The sequence below is a fragment of the Mesitornis unicolor genome, unplaced genomic scaffold, assembly GCF_000695765.1.
Source record: "Mesitornis unicolor isolate BGI_N332 unplaced genomic scaffold, ASM69576v1 scaffold14429, whole genome shotgun sequence".
NCBI lineage: Eukaryota > Metazoa > Chordata > Aves > Mesitornithiformes > Mesitornithidae > Mesitornis > Mesitornis unicolor.
This window is the reverse complement of record NW_010209360.1, coordinates 1-21,924: the sequence shown is the minus strand read 5'-3', so window position 1 is coordinate 21,924 and position 21,924 is coordinate 1. Positions and strand designations below refer to the sequence as shown.

The 21,924-nt window shown below is 38.9% G+C and overlaps 1 protein-coding gene across 1 annotated transcript in view; it reads right to left on the bottom strand.

Annotated features, from left to right (window-relative positions):
* LOC104547247 (short transient receptor potential channel 3-like) overlaps positions 1 to 21,604 on the bottom strand; it is a 35,181-nt gene extending 13,577 nt beyond the window's left edge. Inside the window, 4 exon segments of the mRNA XM_010192859.1 lie at positions 1,129 to 1,345; positions 4,181 to 4,345; positions 10,064 to 10,249; positions 20,837 to 21,604. Of these exon segments, the coding sequence (XP_010191161.1) occupies positions 1,129 to 1,345; positions 4,181 to 4,345; positions 10,064 to 10,249; positions 20,837 to 21,577 (1,309 nt within the window). The 5' untranslated portion in view covers positions 21,578 to 21,604.
* Positions 21,605 to 21,924: the final 320 nt, after the last annotated feature.

Below are 21,924 nucleotides of genomic sequence, written 5' to 3'. Positions count from 1 at the left end.
GTAGGGAAAAACAAACAAACAAACAAACAAACCCCACAACCAAAAAACCAATCAAACAAGAAAACCACAATCCCCCAGCTTGTTTTCTTGTTTCTCCAGCTGGGTAATTCAGAGGGGCTACTGCTGTCACTGCAACCATACACGCAGCAGCCACGCACTGGACTGGCTTGAGGCTGGCTGTCTCTTGAATGTCCAAGAAATTTACCACAGTGACAGTTACAGAGACAAATCTCAGTTCTTGCTGTTTGTCAAATAAAGAGGACATTCCCTACAAACATACGGTGGGACTACCAAAAGGCAGCGTACAAGGGATACGCATCTACCTACACTAACATAGCTTATGATAAAGCAGTGCTTAGACCAGGAGATACGGGTGATTCAAAAGGCAGAGCGAGATGCATTCACGTGGCAGCCACAGCAACAGTTTCTCTTGTGCAGCCTGTAAAACCTGAGAGTGCTACATTATCACCTGGCTAACTGACATTTTGTTACATAAAGCACCTGACTTTGATGAAATGCTAGAAGATAGCATTTTCTGCAATACAGAGTTTCAAACAGGCTGATGGTTGATTAGATTTTGTGGAAAACAAACAAAGAAAGAAAAATAAAAGCCAAAAAACCAAACGCACGGGGAAAAAACCCAAACTGAGTAATGCGCCCCGACTCATTAGTTCCTTGACACTGGCAGAAACTGATTATCCCAAATGCTACCGAAGCAGCAATGCTACCTAAGCACTGACGTGCCAGCACATTTACACTGAGCAGCAGGAACTCCTGGCCTTCTAACACATACTGCAGCATAAGCTTCCTGATCCTCTTAAGAAAACCACTTCAGTAAAGTATAATTGCCTGTGTTGTTCTCTTCAGCAAACCCATGCTCCTGCTACAAATGCCAGAATTACCAGTGTGGTAAAACAACAAAGTTTTACCCCGTGCTGCAAGAGGGGGCAGCCTAGAAATGCTCTAATGCTCACACCAGTTCTAATGTACTGTTATCTGCCCTAAGGGTTTATTCTCACCACACAGCAGCTGGAACAAAGGTTTGGGACCTGGGCTTCTCTCCTTTCTGTTTGAATTTCTATCTGCAGGAAAACAGTTGACAAAGAGATGAAGGGGTAATATACCTACCAAGTACCCATACCATGATCAGCATTTCTGTCCAGGTGAACTGGGTAGTCTTCACCCTAAAGATCTGCTTAGGGTAATCAGTAACAGTTACATTCGGTAACGTTGTTATACCCTCAAATCTGTCTGAAGCATTGAACACCAGCAGGCCTAGGAAAATAATGAAGGATGCTGCATGTGCCACAAATTTCATAAAAGGGCTTCGAAGAATTCTTCCAAGCTGCAAAGGCAGAACGAAAGCAGTGACTCAGTTTTCTCAAAGAAACAAACTCTTTCATCAGGCTTTTCACAAGCATAAATGGGCACTCAGAGCTCAGTACGGTCTGAAACCACATTTTTAAAGGATACTCTCAAGTGCACTGAGCTGTTATGCTTTACCATCTCAGACAGAAGACTCCCAAAGGCAGCCTCATGGCTGCTCATCTGTTAGCGAGCGTCCATGTTATTCCATAAGCGCTAGATGGCAATGTTTGAGGGGGAAAACTCCAAGGAATTCACAATGCACAATGGCAGTGATCAAAAGCAGTTTGATCTATTAGTCACAGAAAGCAATGGGGGAAAGTGGGGAGGCAGGGCAAGCCCCTGTAAAAATAAATACACAGATAAAACCTCCAAGTAGCAAAATGCGTTCCCTACCAACAGGAGAGTACTATTAGCTTGTCTACAACTATAAACTAGCTCTAGGAAAAATTACAGACTCATTTTCTCATCTCTGACTGTTGTATTCCATCCACAGAACACGTATTCACAGCTAAAGTGCCAAATAAATATACTGTGTCTACTAAAAATGATGACCATTTCATCAGAATGGAGTAAGAACAATATCAGAAATACTACTATTTTTAAATAAATTCAGCTGATTTAATTCACATCTGCACCTACGAGAAGGACAAAACAGCAACAGCAGAGGCACCAGAAGAAAGGACCGGCTACCTCCAGAAGACCACACTGGAAAAAGCAATGGGCCTGTTGCTGTTACCAACTGTATGGAAAAGAAAAGTCTGTGAACCCACCCGTATTAGTCTTATCCTGCAAGCCGATGTCAGAAGTGCCAAGCTACAGCCCACCCCTTTGAGGCCAATACTGCCAGGAGTCTTTATTTAGGCAGTGAAGGTCTCGTGCTGCCAGTGCTGCTGCAACTCTGTATTGCACACTGAAAGAATACGGGCATCAGTGAGGCTGCACCACAGACAGCAATTTGTGCATTAGCTCAAGCACAGATTTGGCACTGAGATTGCCTAATGACGCTCTTTGGAGACCTCTTGCAGGGTATGAACACAGAGGATTACGTGTCCTTCTCAGCCTACTTCCCTTCCGAAGGAGCAGTACCTTTGGAATACGCCCCCTTTCTGTGGCCTGAACGGGACAGTGCTTGTCTCTGCACAAGATTGGGACAAGGTAGATGCTGGACAGACAACTTCATCTTCGCTGCTGTGTACCTCTCGAGGCCAAAGCTCTCCTGCCTCCTTCAGTACAGCAGAACAATATACAGCTCATCATATAATGCCCAATCTTTATTAATGTTAATATACAGTTCTAATGTGATAGTGTATCACATTACCAATATTATTAAATATTCCAAAATCCCCTATGAAAAGCTGCATTACCAGCAGAATTGTATAAGAAGAAAAAAACAAGTTCAGCAGACGGAGATCTGGAAGTAGCTTTCTTATTTCAAGGAACGGTTTTCCTGAAACTGGGGTCAGCTACTATGAACTAAGCAGATCAGCACACACTAAACACCATTTACTACCTGTGCAAACAATCTCAGGTTCCCTTCCTGCTCCTGACCTTTAGAAAGCATTTTGAAATTACAGTATCAAACAACTGATATGAACGAACAGTACTTTTATTTGATATGAGCCCTAGAAAAAATGGCAGGTGTTTGGTACTGGGAATTAAAGCTCAAGGACAAATGTCACTTTTTCATATTAGACTAGCTAAAAAATACATTAATATGTTTCTATGATACAGAGATGTGAGTGAGAAATATCTTTACTACAGTAATCACAGAAAGTGACATTTCAGAGAATAATGATAGTAACAATTATACTATTTTCATAAAGGTTTATCTTTAAATGACAAAAATAAATAAATAAATAATAATAAATATTTAACTCAGAGGAAGCAACAGATTTCCTTGAAATATGCAAGAGATGAGCAAAATCTTACCCTTTTTGAGGGTGAACTACAAAAGCAAAATATAAGTGAGTGAAACTCACATTACACTTTTAAAGGAAATTAAACTTAATGACCACATTCAGCACAGAAGTAAATTTACTTCATTTTTTAAAAAAACATTAATGCGACAGAGAAATCTGTCTTCCTTCTGATTTACCAAAGATCTGTCAATATGCTTCATTTGCAGATAATTCACAAGCTACAGACTGTAAGGATGTCAAAGAAATTGCTGTAATTTTCATATTGAGATAATGAGGAAATCTGGAAGCACCCATATATATTTTCAAATAATTTTAAAAACTAAGTGTTTACAGTTGCAATGTTTTACAAATACACCCTACCACATGGTGGGAATACTGTGTAAGTTTATTTCTGTTCTGTGGTTCACCTGGTAAACAAGACTCCCAGGGCAGTAATAACAAATATTTTACTTAAGATTAAGTTCTGCACCAGTGAAGTCAACAGATGTTCTGCTAATGGTTTACATGGGAACAGCATCAGATCTCAGGATGCCACCAGAGGAGACCTATTACAGAATCTGAGTGGTGACTTTTTAAAAATCCATGTTACTATTACATAGCATAGATTGTGAGGTGAGCACGATCTACGGAAATTAAAAAAAAAAAAAGAGCAAGCTTAAGTTTCTTTCAATTTAACAATTTATTTTCATAATTCATCACTGTGGTCTCCTCTTTATAGTGCAAATAAAACATCAGAACCTTCTGGCTCAAGACTAGAGATTACTAAAAATATCATAAATTAGTTAAAATTTGGAAGCATAAGAATTAGAGGTACAGTGTTGCATTTTGAATGCCAGCAATTGAAAAATGGCTCTCAGAATACTACAAGATTTACAATTTATAGACGTCCATACCCTGCTACATGGTGCAATCCAATAACCAATGGCTAGAAATGGAAGGCCCAATGCCACAACCAGGACAACCAGACACTTGATAGCTATGGTCTGCTCCCGTAATCCTGAGAGATTTTCATACCAGATTGTCAGCAGCTGTTGCTGACAGTTTGGATGGGCCACAAACTGTAAAGAAAAAGAAAGAAAACAAAGACATATTATAATTTATCAGAAGAGTTACATAATTGGTACATATATGATCAGCGAACCTTAACTACCTGATGTTAATTTAGACCTTAAGAAACATGCTTTTTTTCTCTCCTTTAAAATAAAGGCAAATAAATAAAGAAGAAACTGCTGAGTTCATTTAAAGAAGCCCTTTGGGGCAGGGTTGTACATGCAGACAGTCATTGCTGATAGAAGCCTTCTGTACATTATTACAACAGCTTCACATACCCAACTGGACCCTGTCAGGGTAGAACCTCAGTCCTAACTTTCAACAATTTCTTAGCAAAACAAAATTATCCCAGGCATGGGAAGAATTTCTGCAGAGACTGAAAATTCTGGTCTGACCATAATCCACTGTTAGCCTGTTCCTTTCATGCATATGCTCTTCACAGACCTCAAACATCATTGGCATTTGATTTGGTTCTTTGACAAAGGCTGCAAATACATCCTTAATCATCCATACATTTTCAGTCTAAAAGTTACTGAGGCAATGAAGCAAAAGTACAGCACAGAATTTTAAACTCAGTAGAAGCCACAGAGACAAATACTGAAAGGGTTTCTTCTCTCTTACTAGCATCAGTGGTGCTAGCTATCACCTCTACTTAGACGTGGGATTCAAAAAATAATCAGAAGCCACTTACTACAAACACATTTTTATGTTTGTGGAAAATAAAACTTATCACTCAGTAATACAAGGAAATTCTATTTTTGTGAACCAGATGAAAAGATGATCTTACGGTTTTGATGATGCTCTGAGGACTCTGTAATAGACTGCATTTTGTCATACAGTTTTGTATTTTCTCAAAGTTCATGACTTTGATTCTATCCCAGCTGAAATATATTAAATCCTCAAATTTTACATTTTCAAAAATAACTTTTACTTTTTCACTATTTTAAAAACTTGAAGTATCCTGAGTGTACAGATTATTATCACTAGAGAGTCTTCTGCTATTATTTGAGTTTCAATGAGCTTTTAACAGCTTAAGAACACATTGCAGAACGCTCAAATAAGATCTGTAATGTTTCAGTGATTTCTGAGCAAGATAATTTTGTTTTTAATAAATTCTTTTATGAGAGGTTCCTTTTATCTTTGTTGATTTGTTTACATTGTTATTTATCAATATTAAGTATTTGGTCATTTATTTCTAGAGCAGAAGGGCTAAAAGGTATAAAAAAATAAGGGAAACCACAAGAGTAGATGTATACAAATATCTGAAAATATTATCAATGTAACTGTCAATAATTTGACAATTACTAATAAATCTGAGTAAAGAATGATAGGCAGTTTCACAAAAAGGATCTGAAAATAATTCTGATAACTGTGTTGGATTAAGAGTGAGATTTGATTCAAGTTGCTTATATGTCAACAACAGCAACAAAAATACTGTTAAGACCTTGGATATCCATTTTTTGGTATCTTTTGTACTCTGTTGAGATCATAATGTACTATAAACACTGTCGTTTGCCAGGTCTTGCCTGCAAAACTTCATTTATATTCCAAATCTCATTAAAAAGTACATACAGTAGTACAACAGGGCAGACTTTGTCAAAAAAAAATCAAATTAAATCACTGGCAATGAAGACTGAGGACTTAAATCTCTCAAGAGGAGGAACCTGAAGCTGTTGCATGAACTTTAAAAAGGGAGGCAATCTTTGTATTTTAATCTACTTTGCTCTCAAAGCGACAAAAGGACAAAAGTCCCCAAGTATTTTGGCATGTGATTCATTAACCCGTTAGATCATACATTAAAGTAGGTTATATCTATGGCAGAATGGCCAAAATAAATGAATAAAATATTTTTAAAGCCTTTAAGAAATTAATGTCAACTCGAACTATGTTTGTATTCTTTTTATTAGACAATCACCTTTGAAGCTTATGCACCATAAAAACTGCCAGCTCAGGACTTCAAGAGACAAATCCCACAGTAGATTAACTGTGGCCAAAGACAGGAAAGTAAACAATTATTTCAAATTATGAATATTATTTTCAAAAGCAGGCTTAAAACTGTAGGGAAGAGGAGACAGAAGAAACACCCACATGATTTCTCCTATTACCAGAGAGAACTGGAAGAAAGAGGAAAGGAGCTTTAAGGGAGCTCGCCGAGGGCTAGGAATCAGCCCAAGGACCCTCGCACATCTCATCCAGAGCTGTGCGCTGGTTTATTCTTCTTGGCCTATCAACATTTTGATCTGATGCTATGAGGAGATCTGCCTGTGCTATAATTTTCTGCAGAAAAAGGAGTTTGTGAGTAAGATGTCAATGGTTGTAGCAAGTTCTTCTCTGGCATTAAGTCTAAGGGCTCTTCAGAAGATCTTAGTAACTTATTTAACTGTTGGCAGGTGCACAATATGGACAACTTCCAAGCCCTCAGAGCAACTCGGGCCATTTCTCCCATCCATAAAAGCTGTGAAATTCATCCTTCTCTCTGGCTCTGATGAAATATTTGAATTTATGAATTCATTGTTTTTTGTTTTCAGCAACGGCAGCTTCTTCTATGTTCCTTCCCTCCGACCCCTGTGTATCTGTCGCCTCACCTCCCCCCGCTTCATCTCCTTAGAGGACAGTAGTTCACATCATATTTCACCTACCAGTCACATCATACCACAACCTTGTTCCTTCTGCATTTCTCTTCTCTCATCCTACTTTCCATGCAGTTTCTTATTTTTCATTACATACATTGATCTTATTATGACATTCATCTAATATTTTAGGATCCAATCCAAATTCCAGTGAACAACTAGATGCATAAGGACAGTATTTGGTCGCTGAAAAAAAATCCCAATTTTAATTCAGATGCTCTTCCAGGCATGATTGACTTTAACACTTCAGATGCATTCAGTTCCATGTCCACGAACCAATTCATTGGTATGTAAATATTTTTCTGTATGACTAAGAGAGATTATAATGTTATTCCTAACACCCTAATGACTGAATTTAGACAGCAGGAACAGCTCCCAACATACTCTGATATATACAAACATACAAAGAGAATTTTGTATCTTCTTTCTTATCTACCAATTAGAAACTTCAATTTTTAAAAATTAAATCCTGTGATTTTACTCAAACTCTTTACTGATTTTGCTTGCAAATTCCATTCTAAATTTTATCTCAGCAAGAACTGCAGAACTTGGCCCATTGTCAGCAATGTCTCTGAAATTCTGTTGGCAATCTAAAGACAGAGTTAAGATACAATACTAAAAGCACTACCACAGCAGTAACTCAGCATACAGAGCAAGACTACTTGTTCTAACTAGATCTTCTTGGTTTGTAATTCCCTTAGGTCTTCACTATTGGGGCTGCAGTTTCAGTCTGGACTGTAGCTTCAAAATCATATCCTGTTTAAAGGACAAGCTACTCTTTAATGCAGTGTCTAAGGTATTAAGTGCAAGAATTTAATTACTAATAGAATTAAAAACTGCATTTTCCTAGCAGTGAACTTCTGAGCCCATTTGCTCACTTGTCATATGCATTTTCTTCTCTCCTCCCTTTGCAAAGGGCATACAGCTCATTAACCATTTCATGGAACGGCAGCTCTGTTGGCTGTACGGTGAACCCTAATGTAGCTGACCCAGAAGCACAGCTAGAAATACTTACTGAAATCTAAGAAACATAAGCTCCATCTTTGTCCACTTCCTACAGTTACAGAGTTGAAAGCACCCTATGTGGTTTCATCTGAATCTGTTCTGCAGTCAGCACATTGCTATAATCTGCTGCAGTTGTAACACAGCCAATCCCAGCATTAAAGGACCACTATGGCAAAGATGTTGCCTGGCTCAGTCCTTGTCATGCTCCCTGTAATGGCCGTTTACACAGAAGAGCACGTGTATGAATATGTTAACAACTCTACACCATCTGTTTGTTTCCTTCCACCAAGATCATTAGTCTTGTACGTTTTGAACTGTATTTGTCAGGAATTGGAGGCAAAACCTTGACTTTATACTCTTGCAACAGAAGAGAACAAGTTCACTATATGGAATTGTCTTTTTTTTAATTTTTTTTGCACTGTGTAGAGTTTTGTTATTCTGAACATTTCGGTGGCCCTTTGCTCAGCAATGAATTTCATCAGTGACAATGACTTTGAAGAAAACCACAGTCTTCAGCAAAAAAGCTGAAACACGAGTCTCAGCAAAGGTTTGGTACACAACAAAACGCAACAGCGTAAATAATTCATATGGCATTTAGATATGGTAACATGCTTTATGTTCTTTGATTTTTTCCCTTGTTCCATTCTTTTTAATTAATTTAATACTTGTACATATTTACAGTGAGTTTTGGTAATTAATATGCATTTATCTGCCGTAGACCAATTTTATATTGGAAACAATGATTTGTTGTTTGGGTTCTAAATCTAAAATTTTTGTTAACCCTCTTTTGAGGATATAATAAACACCAACATATCCCAGTTGTTCTGTCAGGTTGCTTACAATTCATTTTATATGGCAGATTGGCTCAACAGGTGGCCACAGAATACAGTGTTATTCATTCTGAAAGACACAAGACTTCTTGCAGAGATGATGAAACTATAACGGCTGTTAAGAATGGAAATTATGCTAAGCATTTAAATAGGTAGCTGTAAATAATACATAGGCATTGCTGTATTTCTTGAGTCCTCTCACAGTAGGACACAGTATTAATTATTTTCTATGGTAGGGTAGTGGGATCTTGAGAAGAACAACAAAGCTATATATTGAAAACTGCAACAATAATTGGACGTTCATTATGTCAAATGTGTGACAAAGAGCTCCATTTTTCAATGCATAACATTCATTCACAAAACAACTGTAAATTTAAAAATATTTCAAGAGGCATCAACTGAAAACACATTGTACTTTACAAAACACTGATAAATACAGGTGCAAAGATGAAGAACTTAAACAAACTGATTAATTAGCCACAAATATATTCCATACATCTTCAGGGCTGACTTTAAAAATAATTTTAAAGGAACACACAGAGTAAACAATGTAGAATTTGTCACTACAATACTGCCTTTTTGATGCCTACACAGTTGCAGATGCCCTGTTTGATTTACGGTCATATTGTAAAATAAATTAAAAATAAGATACTTAATAACAACTTAAATGTTCTCTTTTCCTTCTTCAAAGTAGTAAAAGGAAGAGCCTTCTTTCAAAAAAAATATATGTGTTGATAGGAGACTAGTCGGAAGCTGCAAGACTTACTTCCCAGAATTTACTTGCCCAATTATGTTACTTAAGGTAGAAAGCAAAGGTAATAAAAAGAAATAATGATCAAACCAGTTTTTCTCGTTGGTTGAAACCAACACTTCCACAAATACAGCATTCTCTTTGGATTAGATATTATCACACAGACTGGCAGGAAGATACATCCTTCCTTTCAACTGAGCAAAAATCTGGCTCCAACAAAATTTTTTTTTTGCTTAATTGAGAAGACTCTAACCAACTGTGGATGGCCTTGCTATACACAGCTGAGTTATGTCATTAAAATCTCCTGCCAATTCTCATCTGTGGAAAGTAGATTAAACAAAACTCCTTCACTGTAGTCCCCTTCTGCGAGCTTCTGCCTTGTGAGAATCTTGATTACACACACTATACCTCAGTAATGCATCTGACCACCAGTTCATAACGCCTGTGGAGTAACAAAATGACAGGGCCATCCTACTGCACTGTCTGAAAGCACTGGCTATGAGGAGTTACCTTTTTGACTTCATACTTAATGGCCAGCTTCACACGGCTCAGTGATGCTCTGTGTCTCTGTGCTTCAACTGGCTCAGAATTTAAATCCCCGTTCAGAATGGCTTCCACTTCTTCTGAGTCTCGGCAGAGATCAAGAACACCAACCACAAAATCCTTGCACTGCATAGACAGCTTGCGATAGTCATTCTGAAACAGAAGGGTTAGAGAAAATGTCCCATGATGAACATGTTTAAGAGTCAATGGAAAGGAAAAAAGAACCTGTACGAGTTACTAAAAATGAATACTGTTTGACTTTTACACACTAAGTCACATTAGAAGCACATCAGACGCTACAGACTTCTTGTATAGCAGAATCATTTCTTCTCTCACAAGAGGAGGCCACTTGACCAGAAGATGATGACAGCTGTTTAACAGAGCATGGAGACATTACATAATGGCATGATGAAAGTAACTCCAATGAGCAGCAAGGGGAAGTTGAACAGATAAGCAAGAATTGCACAAAACAACCAGGACCAGAACTCTTGAAATACTAACCTCAACCTTGCAAAAACCTTGCAGACAATTAATGAAATAATTTTTACAGAGTTGCCTCCCAGGCTATGAATATATTTCGGCTCTTCCTACACTGCTAAAATGGCTGCTTATTTTTACTCTGATGTATACCATATTCATTACCCATCTCTTTTCCCCCGCTCTGCTTCCCACTTACCCTTAGAATCCCTTTGCACCCAACAAGGTGTACAACGGGTTACAAAGTAATTGCATAGAATGACTGTGGCATGAACTTGTATGCCAGTCACAGAAACCAGCTTCTTCAAAGGACGGGTCCAAGATCCAAGTCCTTTCATAGAGCCTTCTACAGAAACAGAAATGTTTCTCTGTAGCTCAGTGGTGTTGTCAGTGTAAAGGTCGTCTCTTAGAGAATGACTCAGGAGTCTAGACATTTCTGTAAACCTTCACCTGTGGTGGTGAATGGAGCTAAAGCCAGTTGGAGGCCAGACACAAGTGGTGTTCCCCAGGGCTCAGTGTTGGGGACTGTTCTGTTTAACACCTTTATCAATGATCTGGACTAGGGGATTGAGTGTACCCCCAGCAAGTTTGCAGATGACACAAAGCTGGGCAGGAATATTGATCTGCTTCAGGGTAGGAAGGCTCTGCAGAGGGACCTGGACAGACTGGATTGATGGGCCAAGGTCAATTTTATGAGGTTCAACAAGACCAAGTGCCAGCTACTGCACCTGGGTCGCAACAACCCCATGCAATGCCACAGGCTTGGGGAGGAGTTGCTGGAAAGTTGCCAGGCAGAGAGGGAGCTGGGAATACTGGTCAACAGCCAGGTGAACATGAGCCAGCAGTGTGCCCAGGTGGCCAAGAAGGCCAACAGCATCCTGGCCTGTATCAGAAATAGTTTGGCCAGCAGGAGTATGCAAATGATCCCTCCCCTGTACTCGGCACTGGTGAGGCCGCACCTCAAATACTATGTTCACTTTTGGGCTCCTCACTACAGGAAGGATATTGAGGCACTAGAGCATGCCCAGAAAAGGGCAGCAAAGCTGGTGAGGGGTGTTCCCCAGGGCTCAGTGTTGGGGACTGTTCTGTTTAACACCTTTATCAATGATCTGGACTAGGGGATTGAGTGTACCCCCAGCAAGTTTGCAGATGACACAAAGCTGGGCAGGAATATTGATCTGCTTCAGGGTAGGAAGGCTCTGCAGAGGGACCTGGACAGACTGGATTGATGGGCCAAGGTCAATTTTATGAGGTTCAACAAGACCAAGTGCCAGCTACTGCACCTGGGTCGCAACAACCCCATGCAATGCCACAGGCTTGGGGAGGAGTTGCTGGAAAGTTGCCAGGCAGAGAGGGAGCTGGGAATACTGGTCAACAGCCAGGTGAACATGAGCCAGCAGTGTGCCCAGGTGGCCAAGAAGGCCAACAGCATCCTGGCCTGTATCAGAAATAGTTTGGCCAGCAGGAGTATGCAAATGATCCCTCCCCTGTACTCGGCACTGGTGAGGCCGCACCTCAAATACTATGTTCACTTTTGGGCTCCTCACTACAGGAAGGATATTGAGGCACTAGAGCATGCCCAGAAAAGGGCAGCAAAGCTGGTGAGGGGTCTGGAGCACAAGTCCTGTGAGGAGCAGCTGAGGGAACTGGGGTTGTTTAGTCTGGAGAAAAGCCTGAAGGGAGAGGTTATTACCCTCTACAAATACATGAAAGGAGGCTGTAGTGAGGTGGGTGTCAGTCTCTTCTCCCAAGTAACAAGTGATAGAATTATAAGAAGTGGCCTGAAGTTGCGCCAGGGGAGGTTTAGATTAGATATCACAAAAATTTTCTTCATTGAAAGGGTTACAAGGCTTTGGAACAGGCTGCTCAGGGAAGTAGTTGAGTCACCATCCCTGGAGGTATTTTCAAGACAGGTAGATAAGGTATTTAGAGACATGATTTAACAGTGGACAGGTTATGGATGGACTCAATGATCTTAGAGGTCTTTTCCAACCAAATTATTCTATGATTCTATAACGTTCACACTCTTCATTCTTACTCTTTTTGCTGCCTCTCTATAAGCACGCTTATGTCTATCTTTTAGGTGCTACCTTTAAACTCCTCAGTTGCTCATATATGTCGACATCACAAAGATTTCCATCCATCTAATCTCCTATCTCTTCTGACAAAACATTTGTGGCTACATTTCAAAACTTTAAGGTAACTCTGTAAAGCATGCACATGTGAATCTTTGCTTGCACAATCTCAGCTTGTATGTGTCCTCCACCAGCTCTGTGACATTACCTATAAGCTCTTATCTGATATCTACTTCAGTAGAAACCTTGGTCTTCACTTACACATCCACGTGGTCTCAGCTAGATTTCTAGGATTTCTTTATCTGAGATGCAGCCTCTGATTTCCTCACATGAAACTACAGTTGTAGGAGGAAACTTGACTGAACCTGCCTATGCTACCTTGTTGTATTGAGTGTTTCAGTGCTTAGTTGAAAATAGCATAGCCTTCTTTCTCACAGCTTTTCTTCTCCCCATGCCCCCCCCTCCCCGCCATTAGACCACCAAAAGGCTAGCTGGAGTCCTCTGTTTATTTTTGTGTGTTTACTGTTCATTTTCAGACACTGCCTTTTTAACATCACTTTTTCATTTGTGGTTCCTGCCTTCTCAAAAATGCTTCCTTGCTGCTCTCATAATTTTCTCATTTAATGTCTTTTTTTTTTCCTCCTGAAAAACCTCAGTTTTCCCCCTTCCCTAAGTAACTTTTCCCTTCTTGTACTGCTAGTTTTATTACATTTTTAACTTAGAATCTATAAAACGGGATAGAGAAACTAACATGTTCTCAGTAGTTTCAAATAACTTTGGGAAAAGACAGCACCATAGAATCGTGGCAATGGTTTGGGTTGGAAAGGAGCTTTAAAGGTCATCTAGTCCAACCCTTCCCACAGTGAGCAGAGACATCTTCAACGGGATCAGGTTGCTCAGAGTCCCATTCAGCCTGATGGGAAAAGAGGCTGCACAGGATAACTTCAGGAATCAGCTACCAACCTCATAGGTCAGATTCAGATAAGAATCAAAATTAAACATTACTGGAGACAAACAAAACTACTAGGAATTGTGCTATTGTGGAAGACTAATATCCCAGATACACACTTGGAAACAACCAGTCCTAATCATAGACCTAAACAGGACCCAGTTATTTCCTTTGTTCATAGGTGGCAAATTAATTCAGTTGTCAGTGACCCATCAGGACATAAGGCTATTTTAGATTTGGTTTTGGTATCCAAGGAGAACAGTACATAAGAGCCAATTATAAAAATAATCCTGGCGTGTGATTAAATTCAGTGAAAGGATAACCAAGCATAAGTATGACTAACATTTAGGACTTTTCCGTTAAGAAAGCTAGTCAAGGAGGTGAACTGTACTTACAAGCATGGAGGTCTGAATGTAGAGAAGGCTTTTAAGTAAAAGATGTGGAAGTGATTAGACTTTAGATCCTACAAAATGAAAACTTTGCAGAGAAGGACTCCAGGATGGTGACTAAAATAGAAGTCTTAAAAAAAACCAAGGGGAAACCGTCTTTCTTGATAGTCTAAGTCAAGAAAAAAAGTTTCATCATAGAGGCCAAGAACTCTAAGTACAAACTGTTAGAAGTAGCCTTGTAAATGATTAAGCAAAGCACAAAGAGGTTCTTCATCATATTAGTAAGACAATGTAAAAAGAAGGTGGGATTTTTTTTCCATGAAGACAAAGGAGAAACTAAAAACAGCCCTAGTAAAGCCACAAACAATACCTTGTCTTCAGTTTACTTAAGTCATATGTTCCTAACTCTCTTCTTCACAACAGAATTATTATGTATCTGTGAGAACTTGAACACTCTCCCTTAAATTTCCAATTTCAAGCTTACACATTTCACTACAGCTAAAGGAAGGCATTTACTGACATGGCTGAGCGAAAAGCATTATAACCATCAGATACAGCATAATGTTAATTTAACAGGAATAAGATCAGCAATCAGTTTTTATTTAACACTATAAAGTAGCTTTAAATCTGCTATTCGCAGCATATGGGAGGATACAATAACTTCCCTGACTTCAGCAGTACTACCATATAGCTAAAAGAGAAACTACATTCTTTCTCACCTGAGTTTGCACGCACTTTTAATTTTACAAGGAAAAAAAAAGACTTTGTTTTAGTATTATGTCTAGCTATGCTATACTCAAAGTTGAAATCTCATTATGGTTTAATAAAGTTTAGTTTCGATGTTTTTGCATTATTCAAGTGCTTTAGGATATATCACAATCCAAATTTTGTCCTTGCATGAATGAACACTGGCTGTCCAGTTGTGGGCAGTGGCTTCACTTACAATGTCTTTTCTCATTCCTTTGCTAACTGTAAAGAAAAAGAAAAAGTGGACTTCTAATAGGAAATAATAATAGTTACCCTTGCTAAAGTTGCAGTCCATTTTCTCTACCATTTAACTATTCTCTTTTTCCTTAAAATAACACAGAAATGTAACACGAAAAGTTACGTTACCAAGAAGTTACCTCTTAACAACTTCCAATATAAAAGTCAGGAAAATCTAATTTTCTTTCCTTGTATTTAAGCTGTAACCACACATGCAAGTACACAAGCACAGCCTGGCATCAGATTCATCACATCCAAGTGAGTTTCTGCTACAGTCACACACATAGCTCAAAAGATCAATTAACATCGTTTTCCCAATTAGTAAAACTAAGCAAGCAGAATACATTTTCACAGGCAGTTATAATTGTGAAATATTGCCTACAAATGGCGAACCGGTATAACGTGACCTTACATTGGCAAGAGGGGGACAAATTGTCATTGCAGTAGTATCACATGCAGACTGCTATTTCAACAGACTACAGATTGTTTCATTTAGCTGTTGTCTCACAAGTGGAGACTGATCCCCACAAACATGTCCAACCTCCTGATCGATCCTGGCAGAGGGTGCGAAGCTTCTGCCCTCACAGCTAACACTGTATTACCTGGCACTTTGAAAAATACACTCGTCCACTCTCTGAATAGCCTTGCTGGTTCCTCAGAGACAGACTGCTTTGCATGGAAAATGTGCCTACTGCACAACAGTTACACATATTTCTGCTGAAAAAATTAAGTGCTACAAGTTTCTTGATAGGTGGGTAGACCACTTGCTTAAAAAAGTTATCTTTATTGCCAGATAAGATTAAAGATACGATGGATTAAGTTTTATTCTGTCAAATTTAAAGATTAAATACAGGCTACATTACTTGCAAATGCTGTTACGAGAACTGAAAACCAGTATGTGCATTTTTAATATCTGACTGAGGCTCCGAGTCTTACACTAGGAGAACTTGACAGATTTTCCTCTCTAGGTCATCACTTATGTATTAGCAAATCAAATTTCTCTCAGTCTATTTGAGTGCTTTACAAAATTAAACAGGCAAACATTACCCACATTGTAACCATGGGACCCAATTCTCAAACAATTTTCTACCTCTAGGGTATTGTGAGAATAGCAGAAACCAGAATCTGTGGTCTCAGTCATCCACATATGCCTCTGTTTACTCTTGAGAAGATACTTGAAAGCAAATGAAGCCATCAAATCACTCATCTCTCCCCTGTCCTGAGCAAGGCTACCAGAATTTCCCATGTGAAGCATCCAAATCCATGTCTGAAAAGCCCTGCCACATACAGCGCAAGCTGCCAATTTGTTAATGCGAAGTTCTTCAGGGGATCACCAAAGGGAGTATGGCAGCAATAGACCTGCTTATATAGTGGGGTCCTTTGCCTGTTTTTCATCATAATACAGGGACAATCCCTCCTTGTGAACAAAGTGCTTCTTTAAGTAATTCACAACCTAACTCAGCTGGTTTTACTAGCTACATAATCTTAAATGATCTCTCTCTCAAAAAAAAAAAAAGGCTACACAGACATCTTTGTGATATCAAAAATATCAGCTTGTATTTTGGATTTCACAGTTACCATAGCTGACACTGGTGTGTAATGGAGAACTGACGACTGGAATTGCAGAACTGTGTCTCACAAGCAGTTTCGTAGGACTCTGGCACACATCAACAGTTGGATCTCAGCCTGTCCAACTCTGCGTATTCTATTCTTATTCCTAACAGTAAAGACTACCTTGTGAGTTCATCTAGAATTTTTACAAAGAACATATCAATCTGTGTGCAAGGTATGAAGCATATGAACAAAAATCTTTAGCTGATTTCACCCAGAAGATTTTTAGCTATTCCAAAGAAAATTTATTCTGAGCAACTACATGTAGTCAAACAAGATGTATATATGTTTCCTATTATATGAGGCACATTCTTGTAAACAGCACCGTTTGAGACGATGCACAACAGCTTAAGTAGTTCACATACATTATATGCAATCATAGATGTATGTTGAGTATTATCTATTAAATGGCCATTTTGAGATCATGCACATAGTCAGTTTGCATATATAACTGCAGGAACTGTATATGCAAATCAAGCACATAATTGCACTAATGATTATGGATCTGAACCCTGTCCTTTTAAAAGTTAGACCTAAATGTAGATCAAGCTTGAACACTCTGTTAGTTCAGCTGAGATAACACTATGTAAATTTACTTGGAACAGTGACAGATTCCACTTTTAGATGCACGTCCACATCTTCCGCTGGTTTCAGTAGGAGCTTTTAGCAAACTGAGAACAGGGGTTTATCCTATATAAAGCAGGACTACGTCTTTTTGATCTTTGCTATGATGGACAAAATTCTGGTGTGGTATCAGGTAGCGCAATTTTCACTGCGAGACTTGAGCTTAGTTACACAGGACAGTATTTAGTTGGGAGCTGGCATACAGAGACTATCATGTGGCTTTTTAGCTACCTTGTCCTGTTTTTTTCTATGGTGACTCCAAAGGAAAGTTCCATCAGCGGTTCTGACTACTAGAAATTCTCCCATCACTATGCAGTATTAACAGTTTTAAAGTTCTCAAGGAGAGGTAGATACTAACTGACTTTAGTAACCCACAGCAGCCACAGTGGCCAAGATCTGCTAAAAACAGAACAAGAAAACATAAAAATTAGGAATATTTGTATTGCAAATTATTTTGTGGTGCTACTGGGATTGGAAAACACGATTCTCCAACTATGGTAATGAACACTTTTTTACATTAAGACAAGATACTGTTCCAGACTGAGCTTCCCTAGCCAGTCGATCATGTACAAAGCAGTACACCTCACAGGTCTCTAACCACTCATACAGATGCAAGTAGAATGCCACTCCATAACTTTCTCTAACTTGACAGGTTTTGTTCTTTTCAACAAAAGAAAGGTATTGCACCAGCAGATTTTATATAATTCAAACACACTTTCTGAGCAGGCACATGCGTTCTAAAAGCCCTTATAAACATCAAAATTGGTGAAGAAGCCCAGAGAGAAACAGGACTCTGGTCTTGCATCTTAGGTGCAGAACTTCATCAACAGTGCTTCTTTCTTTCTAATTATCTCTACTGCATATAAAACACTCCTAAAAACCTGATGGGAGATAATTTAATCAGCTGCTTTAAGAGGCTGGAATCTGGTGTGATAGCAGTATGTATGGAAGAGTGAAGAGGTTTTTTTATGATTTGGTAGCAGTCTTGACTCAGATAAAACAAACTGAAATTTCTGACTAAAAGGGAATCCTGCTGTTAGTCCCTGGAATGGAGACTAGGATCACAAAGGAAGAAAGAGAAATACTGTTCATGCTGGGGCCACAGGGATGGTAGGCTGCTATACTGGCCACTAAAATGATGACTTGCTGTTTTGACAACCAGGCACTGATAATCTTTGCTGTTCCCTTAGCCAGACCTAAAGAGGAGTCAACAGTATGTTCAGGCAAGCCAGTCAAGTTTTGCCAGGATTAGAAAATGCAGTGAAGAACCTAAAGGGGGGAAGATAGAGAGTAAAGAAAAAAATTAAGTACAAAAAAATTAGGTGCGCACTTAAAAAGGAGACAAGAAAAGAGGAAATCCAAAGAGAGAACTGAATAGAAGAAAATAGGAGAAGAAGGCAAGTGCATGCAAAGAAAAAAAGGGGTAACAGTGTCAAGAAGAAACTACAATAAAATAGATGAAGAAGAGTAGAAGAAGCAAGAGGAGCTTGGAACAAGGATTTCACAAAGGAGTAGGAAGTAAGGAAGCTTGAGGAGGAAAGAAATAGAGTGAAATTGTCCTCAGGGTTCCAGTTTCCCCATCTATTTTCACTCATTTTCAATACTTATTTTTGGCTACGTGTCTTACATCTTCCAAGGAAAACGGGGGTTCACTGGTTTCTTTAAATCCTTTCTCCTTACTTCTGAAGGGAAAAAGAAAAAAAAAATCAGTGTAATTAGTAAGGTTCTTTATATTCACAGGGACTGTCATGAATTATGTCCTAAGCCACCATCCTACATGTCTAATACACTTGTGCAAATTTAGGTTTGCACATGAACATCAAAATTTGTTAAGTGTAAATCATAAGCAATAGAGGCAGACTGACCTTTGCATACACAAAAGACGCAAGGTTCAAATTTAGCAAGCATTTACTATGAAGCTTCGCCTTTAGGGGGTTTAAAATAGATTCACTCTGTATTCTTTCTCTGTGGGAAAAACACCTAGAAAGGTATTTTCTGTGCAACTGCTCCACATCCAGGAAGTGCATTGCTGCAAGCATGCACAGGAAATGCTACAGGCTTTAACGTACCATAGATATTAAGAATAATTATGAATATCATCAAAAGTCCCTTTAAACAGTTTTGTCCATTTTCTGTGGCAGAAAAAAAAATGTGCATTTTTCTTTACCCTGAAACAGTTCTGCTCGGTGTTGTGCTATAGATTGAATTTGATCAGAATACTTAAGCATTTCCAGTGATGATCCTAAAGGAGAGCACACCAGAAATCTATCAGTCATTCTCCCTCATAGGGAGTGCAAATGTTGGACTAGAAGCCTTCTCCTCTGGGACATGATGAAGCACACAGTTATTAGCAAAACACATTCAAATGACATATCTATAGAAAAGAAGTTTTAAGCTGACTTTTACTCTATGTTAGTGCATTGTATAATACATGAGTCCTTCTCAGCACTGAAACTTTATTTTCAAATTACATATTTACTCACTCAGCTATATCTAGAGCTATCCTTTCTCAGGAGTCTAACACTGTTTCTTCCTTTTCAGGTAAAGATCACTTTATTAATTTCTGCCTATTTTCCTTCAGGTTGTTGTATGTTTCTTCTGAGTACTCCACAGTGACATCAGTGCTTGCTGCTGTTTGAAAAGGTTAATGCATCTTTTGCTTCTCTCAGATCATTTATGAAGATATTGATTTAAAAAGCAGTACCCATCACTGACCTTGCAATATTCAATTGTATTTTTTGCTACAACTAGATACAATGCTGTTAATATCACTACACACTGAGAACAATCTCTCATTTCCCAAGCTAAGTTTTCTTGTATTACAGAGTCTACTGGGGTTTGGTATTTTGCGGAGTTCGTTGGCGGGGAGCAAGGGGGAAACTGAGCCTCACTGTACCTTTCAAAGCATTCAACAGAATAATTCAAGGTATTCAGCAGAACTGCAAGTCATTAAAAAAAAACCAACCCAAAACCAAACAAAACCAACACAGGGCAACAGTTACCCAAGTCACTGTCTGATGGAGAAGCTGAAATACACAGACAAGTCAGGGCACTGACATACTAAACCAGACACAGCTCAAAAACAAATAACAGGACCTACATCTGTAATCAGTCTAACAGCTGGTTTTGAACAAGTGACATTTTCTAAAAGATGCATCAAAAAAACCCTGCTTCCTGTATTCTCAACAATTTGGAGAAATCTTTCAAAATAAGTACAAACAAAAAAAGAGGGAATAAGGTCAATGGTGCAGTGTGCTCAAGAAAAGCATAATGTTTCTGCTTTCTGCACTTAAAATCCTCAGCATTTGTAACTAGAAACAATCCTTGTTTGCTACAGCAACCAAAATTGTTTTTCATCTGCTGCAAGGTTATCAGAATACACACTGTCCTTTTTTTCTCCAATTTTCTCTATACATACTAGGTACAAAAGCAATTTATTGTCATTAAAAGTTCTTTTTTAAAAGCTTATATATTGAAAACTCAAAATCAAGAACGAAAGCGACAATAAACATCATTTGCAATTGAAAAACTAAGGACACAGGAAATAATTTCAAGCACCTAAGGACATAACGAAGTAGTAGCAACTTTAAAACAGTAACAAAGACAGAGAGAGACACAAACATATCATTACCTTGAATTCTTTTTCAATGTTGGCCAACTTGGCAAGTTCATTGCTGAGTTCTAGAGCAGTGAGTACTGGATCTTCACTGGAGAGGGACAGATAAGCCGGGCTAGCCAGTCCTTTGTATGCATTTATTCTTGACCTAGAGTGACTGAAAGAATCATGCTTTTGCTTCTCTGTACAGTCATTACATTTGCAGAAATAATCATGAGGCCTTTCTATTCTTGCTCCTTTCATCAATAGCATGTGCACGACTTCGTATTTTTGGCAGTGAGCAGCTAAAATTATGGGAGTGATATCTGGAGAAAAGCGGGTACCGTCTTCATCATAGGAATAAAAATCATCATCCTGGAGCTCCTGCTCACAAGGGCTCAAAGTCAGTCGCTTGTTTACTGAAAACCCAGGATGATTCAAAATTGCTTCCACTATCCTAATGTAGCCCTTGCTGATTGCGAGCAGCAGGGCATCACCAATCCGTGCCAAGTTCTCTTTTTTTAACAGAAGTTCTGTCACTTCCAAATGTTCATTCCCTACAGCAAGCTGTAAGGCGTTTTGGCCCATGTAGTCAACACAGTTGACATTCAGTGTTTTTGACTCCTCCAGCATTTTGCGCACCACAGGTATGTTCCCATACTCTGCTGCATCTAGAAAGCGCTCTTCTTCAGCGGTAAGGCTGGTGCCCCTGTTGTTGAACATGAATGCTGGGCCTCTAATGGCCTGTCGCCTTCCCTTTTCCCTCATCATAGTCATACGTCTCAGAGACGGACTTTCTTCAATGTACCTAATGAGAAAACAAAACAGTAACAGAATTTCATTGTGTTGGTTATTTGTAGCTTCTACCTCTCTTGTGGCTGCAAAAATAATTACTTATTGTCCATTTGCCCATGTCTAGTGGATCTATTGACAAGAAGCATTCTTTATTGTGATCTTTCTGCTTTTATGATTGCTTGTCTGCAGTCTAAAGGCACTCACAGGCTCAATGCCACAGGCCATTTCTGTTTCGTTAACATGGTCAGAAGGGGTTTTTTTCTACTTAATGTAAACCACCAATTCTCTAAAGAAATCCCTCCTAACTCACTTCAGTGTGTTTATATATA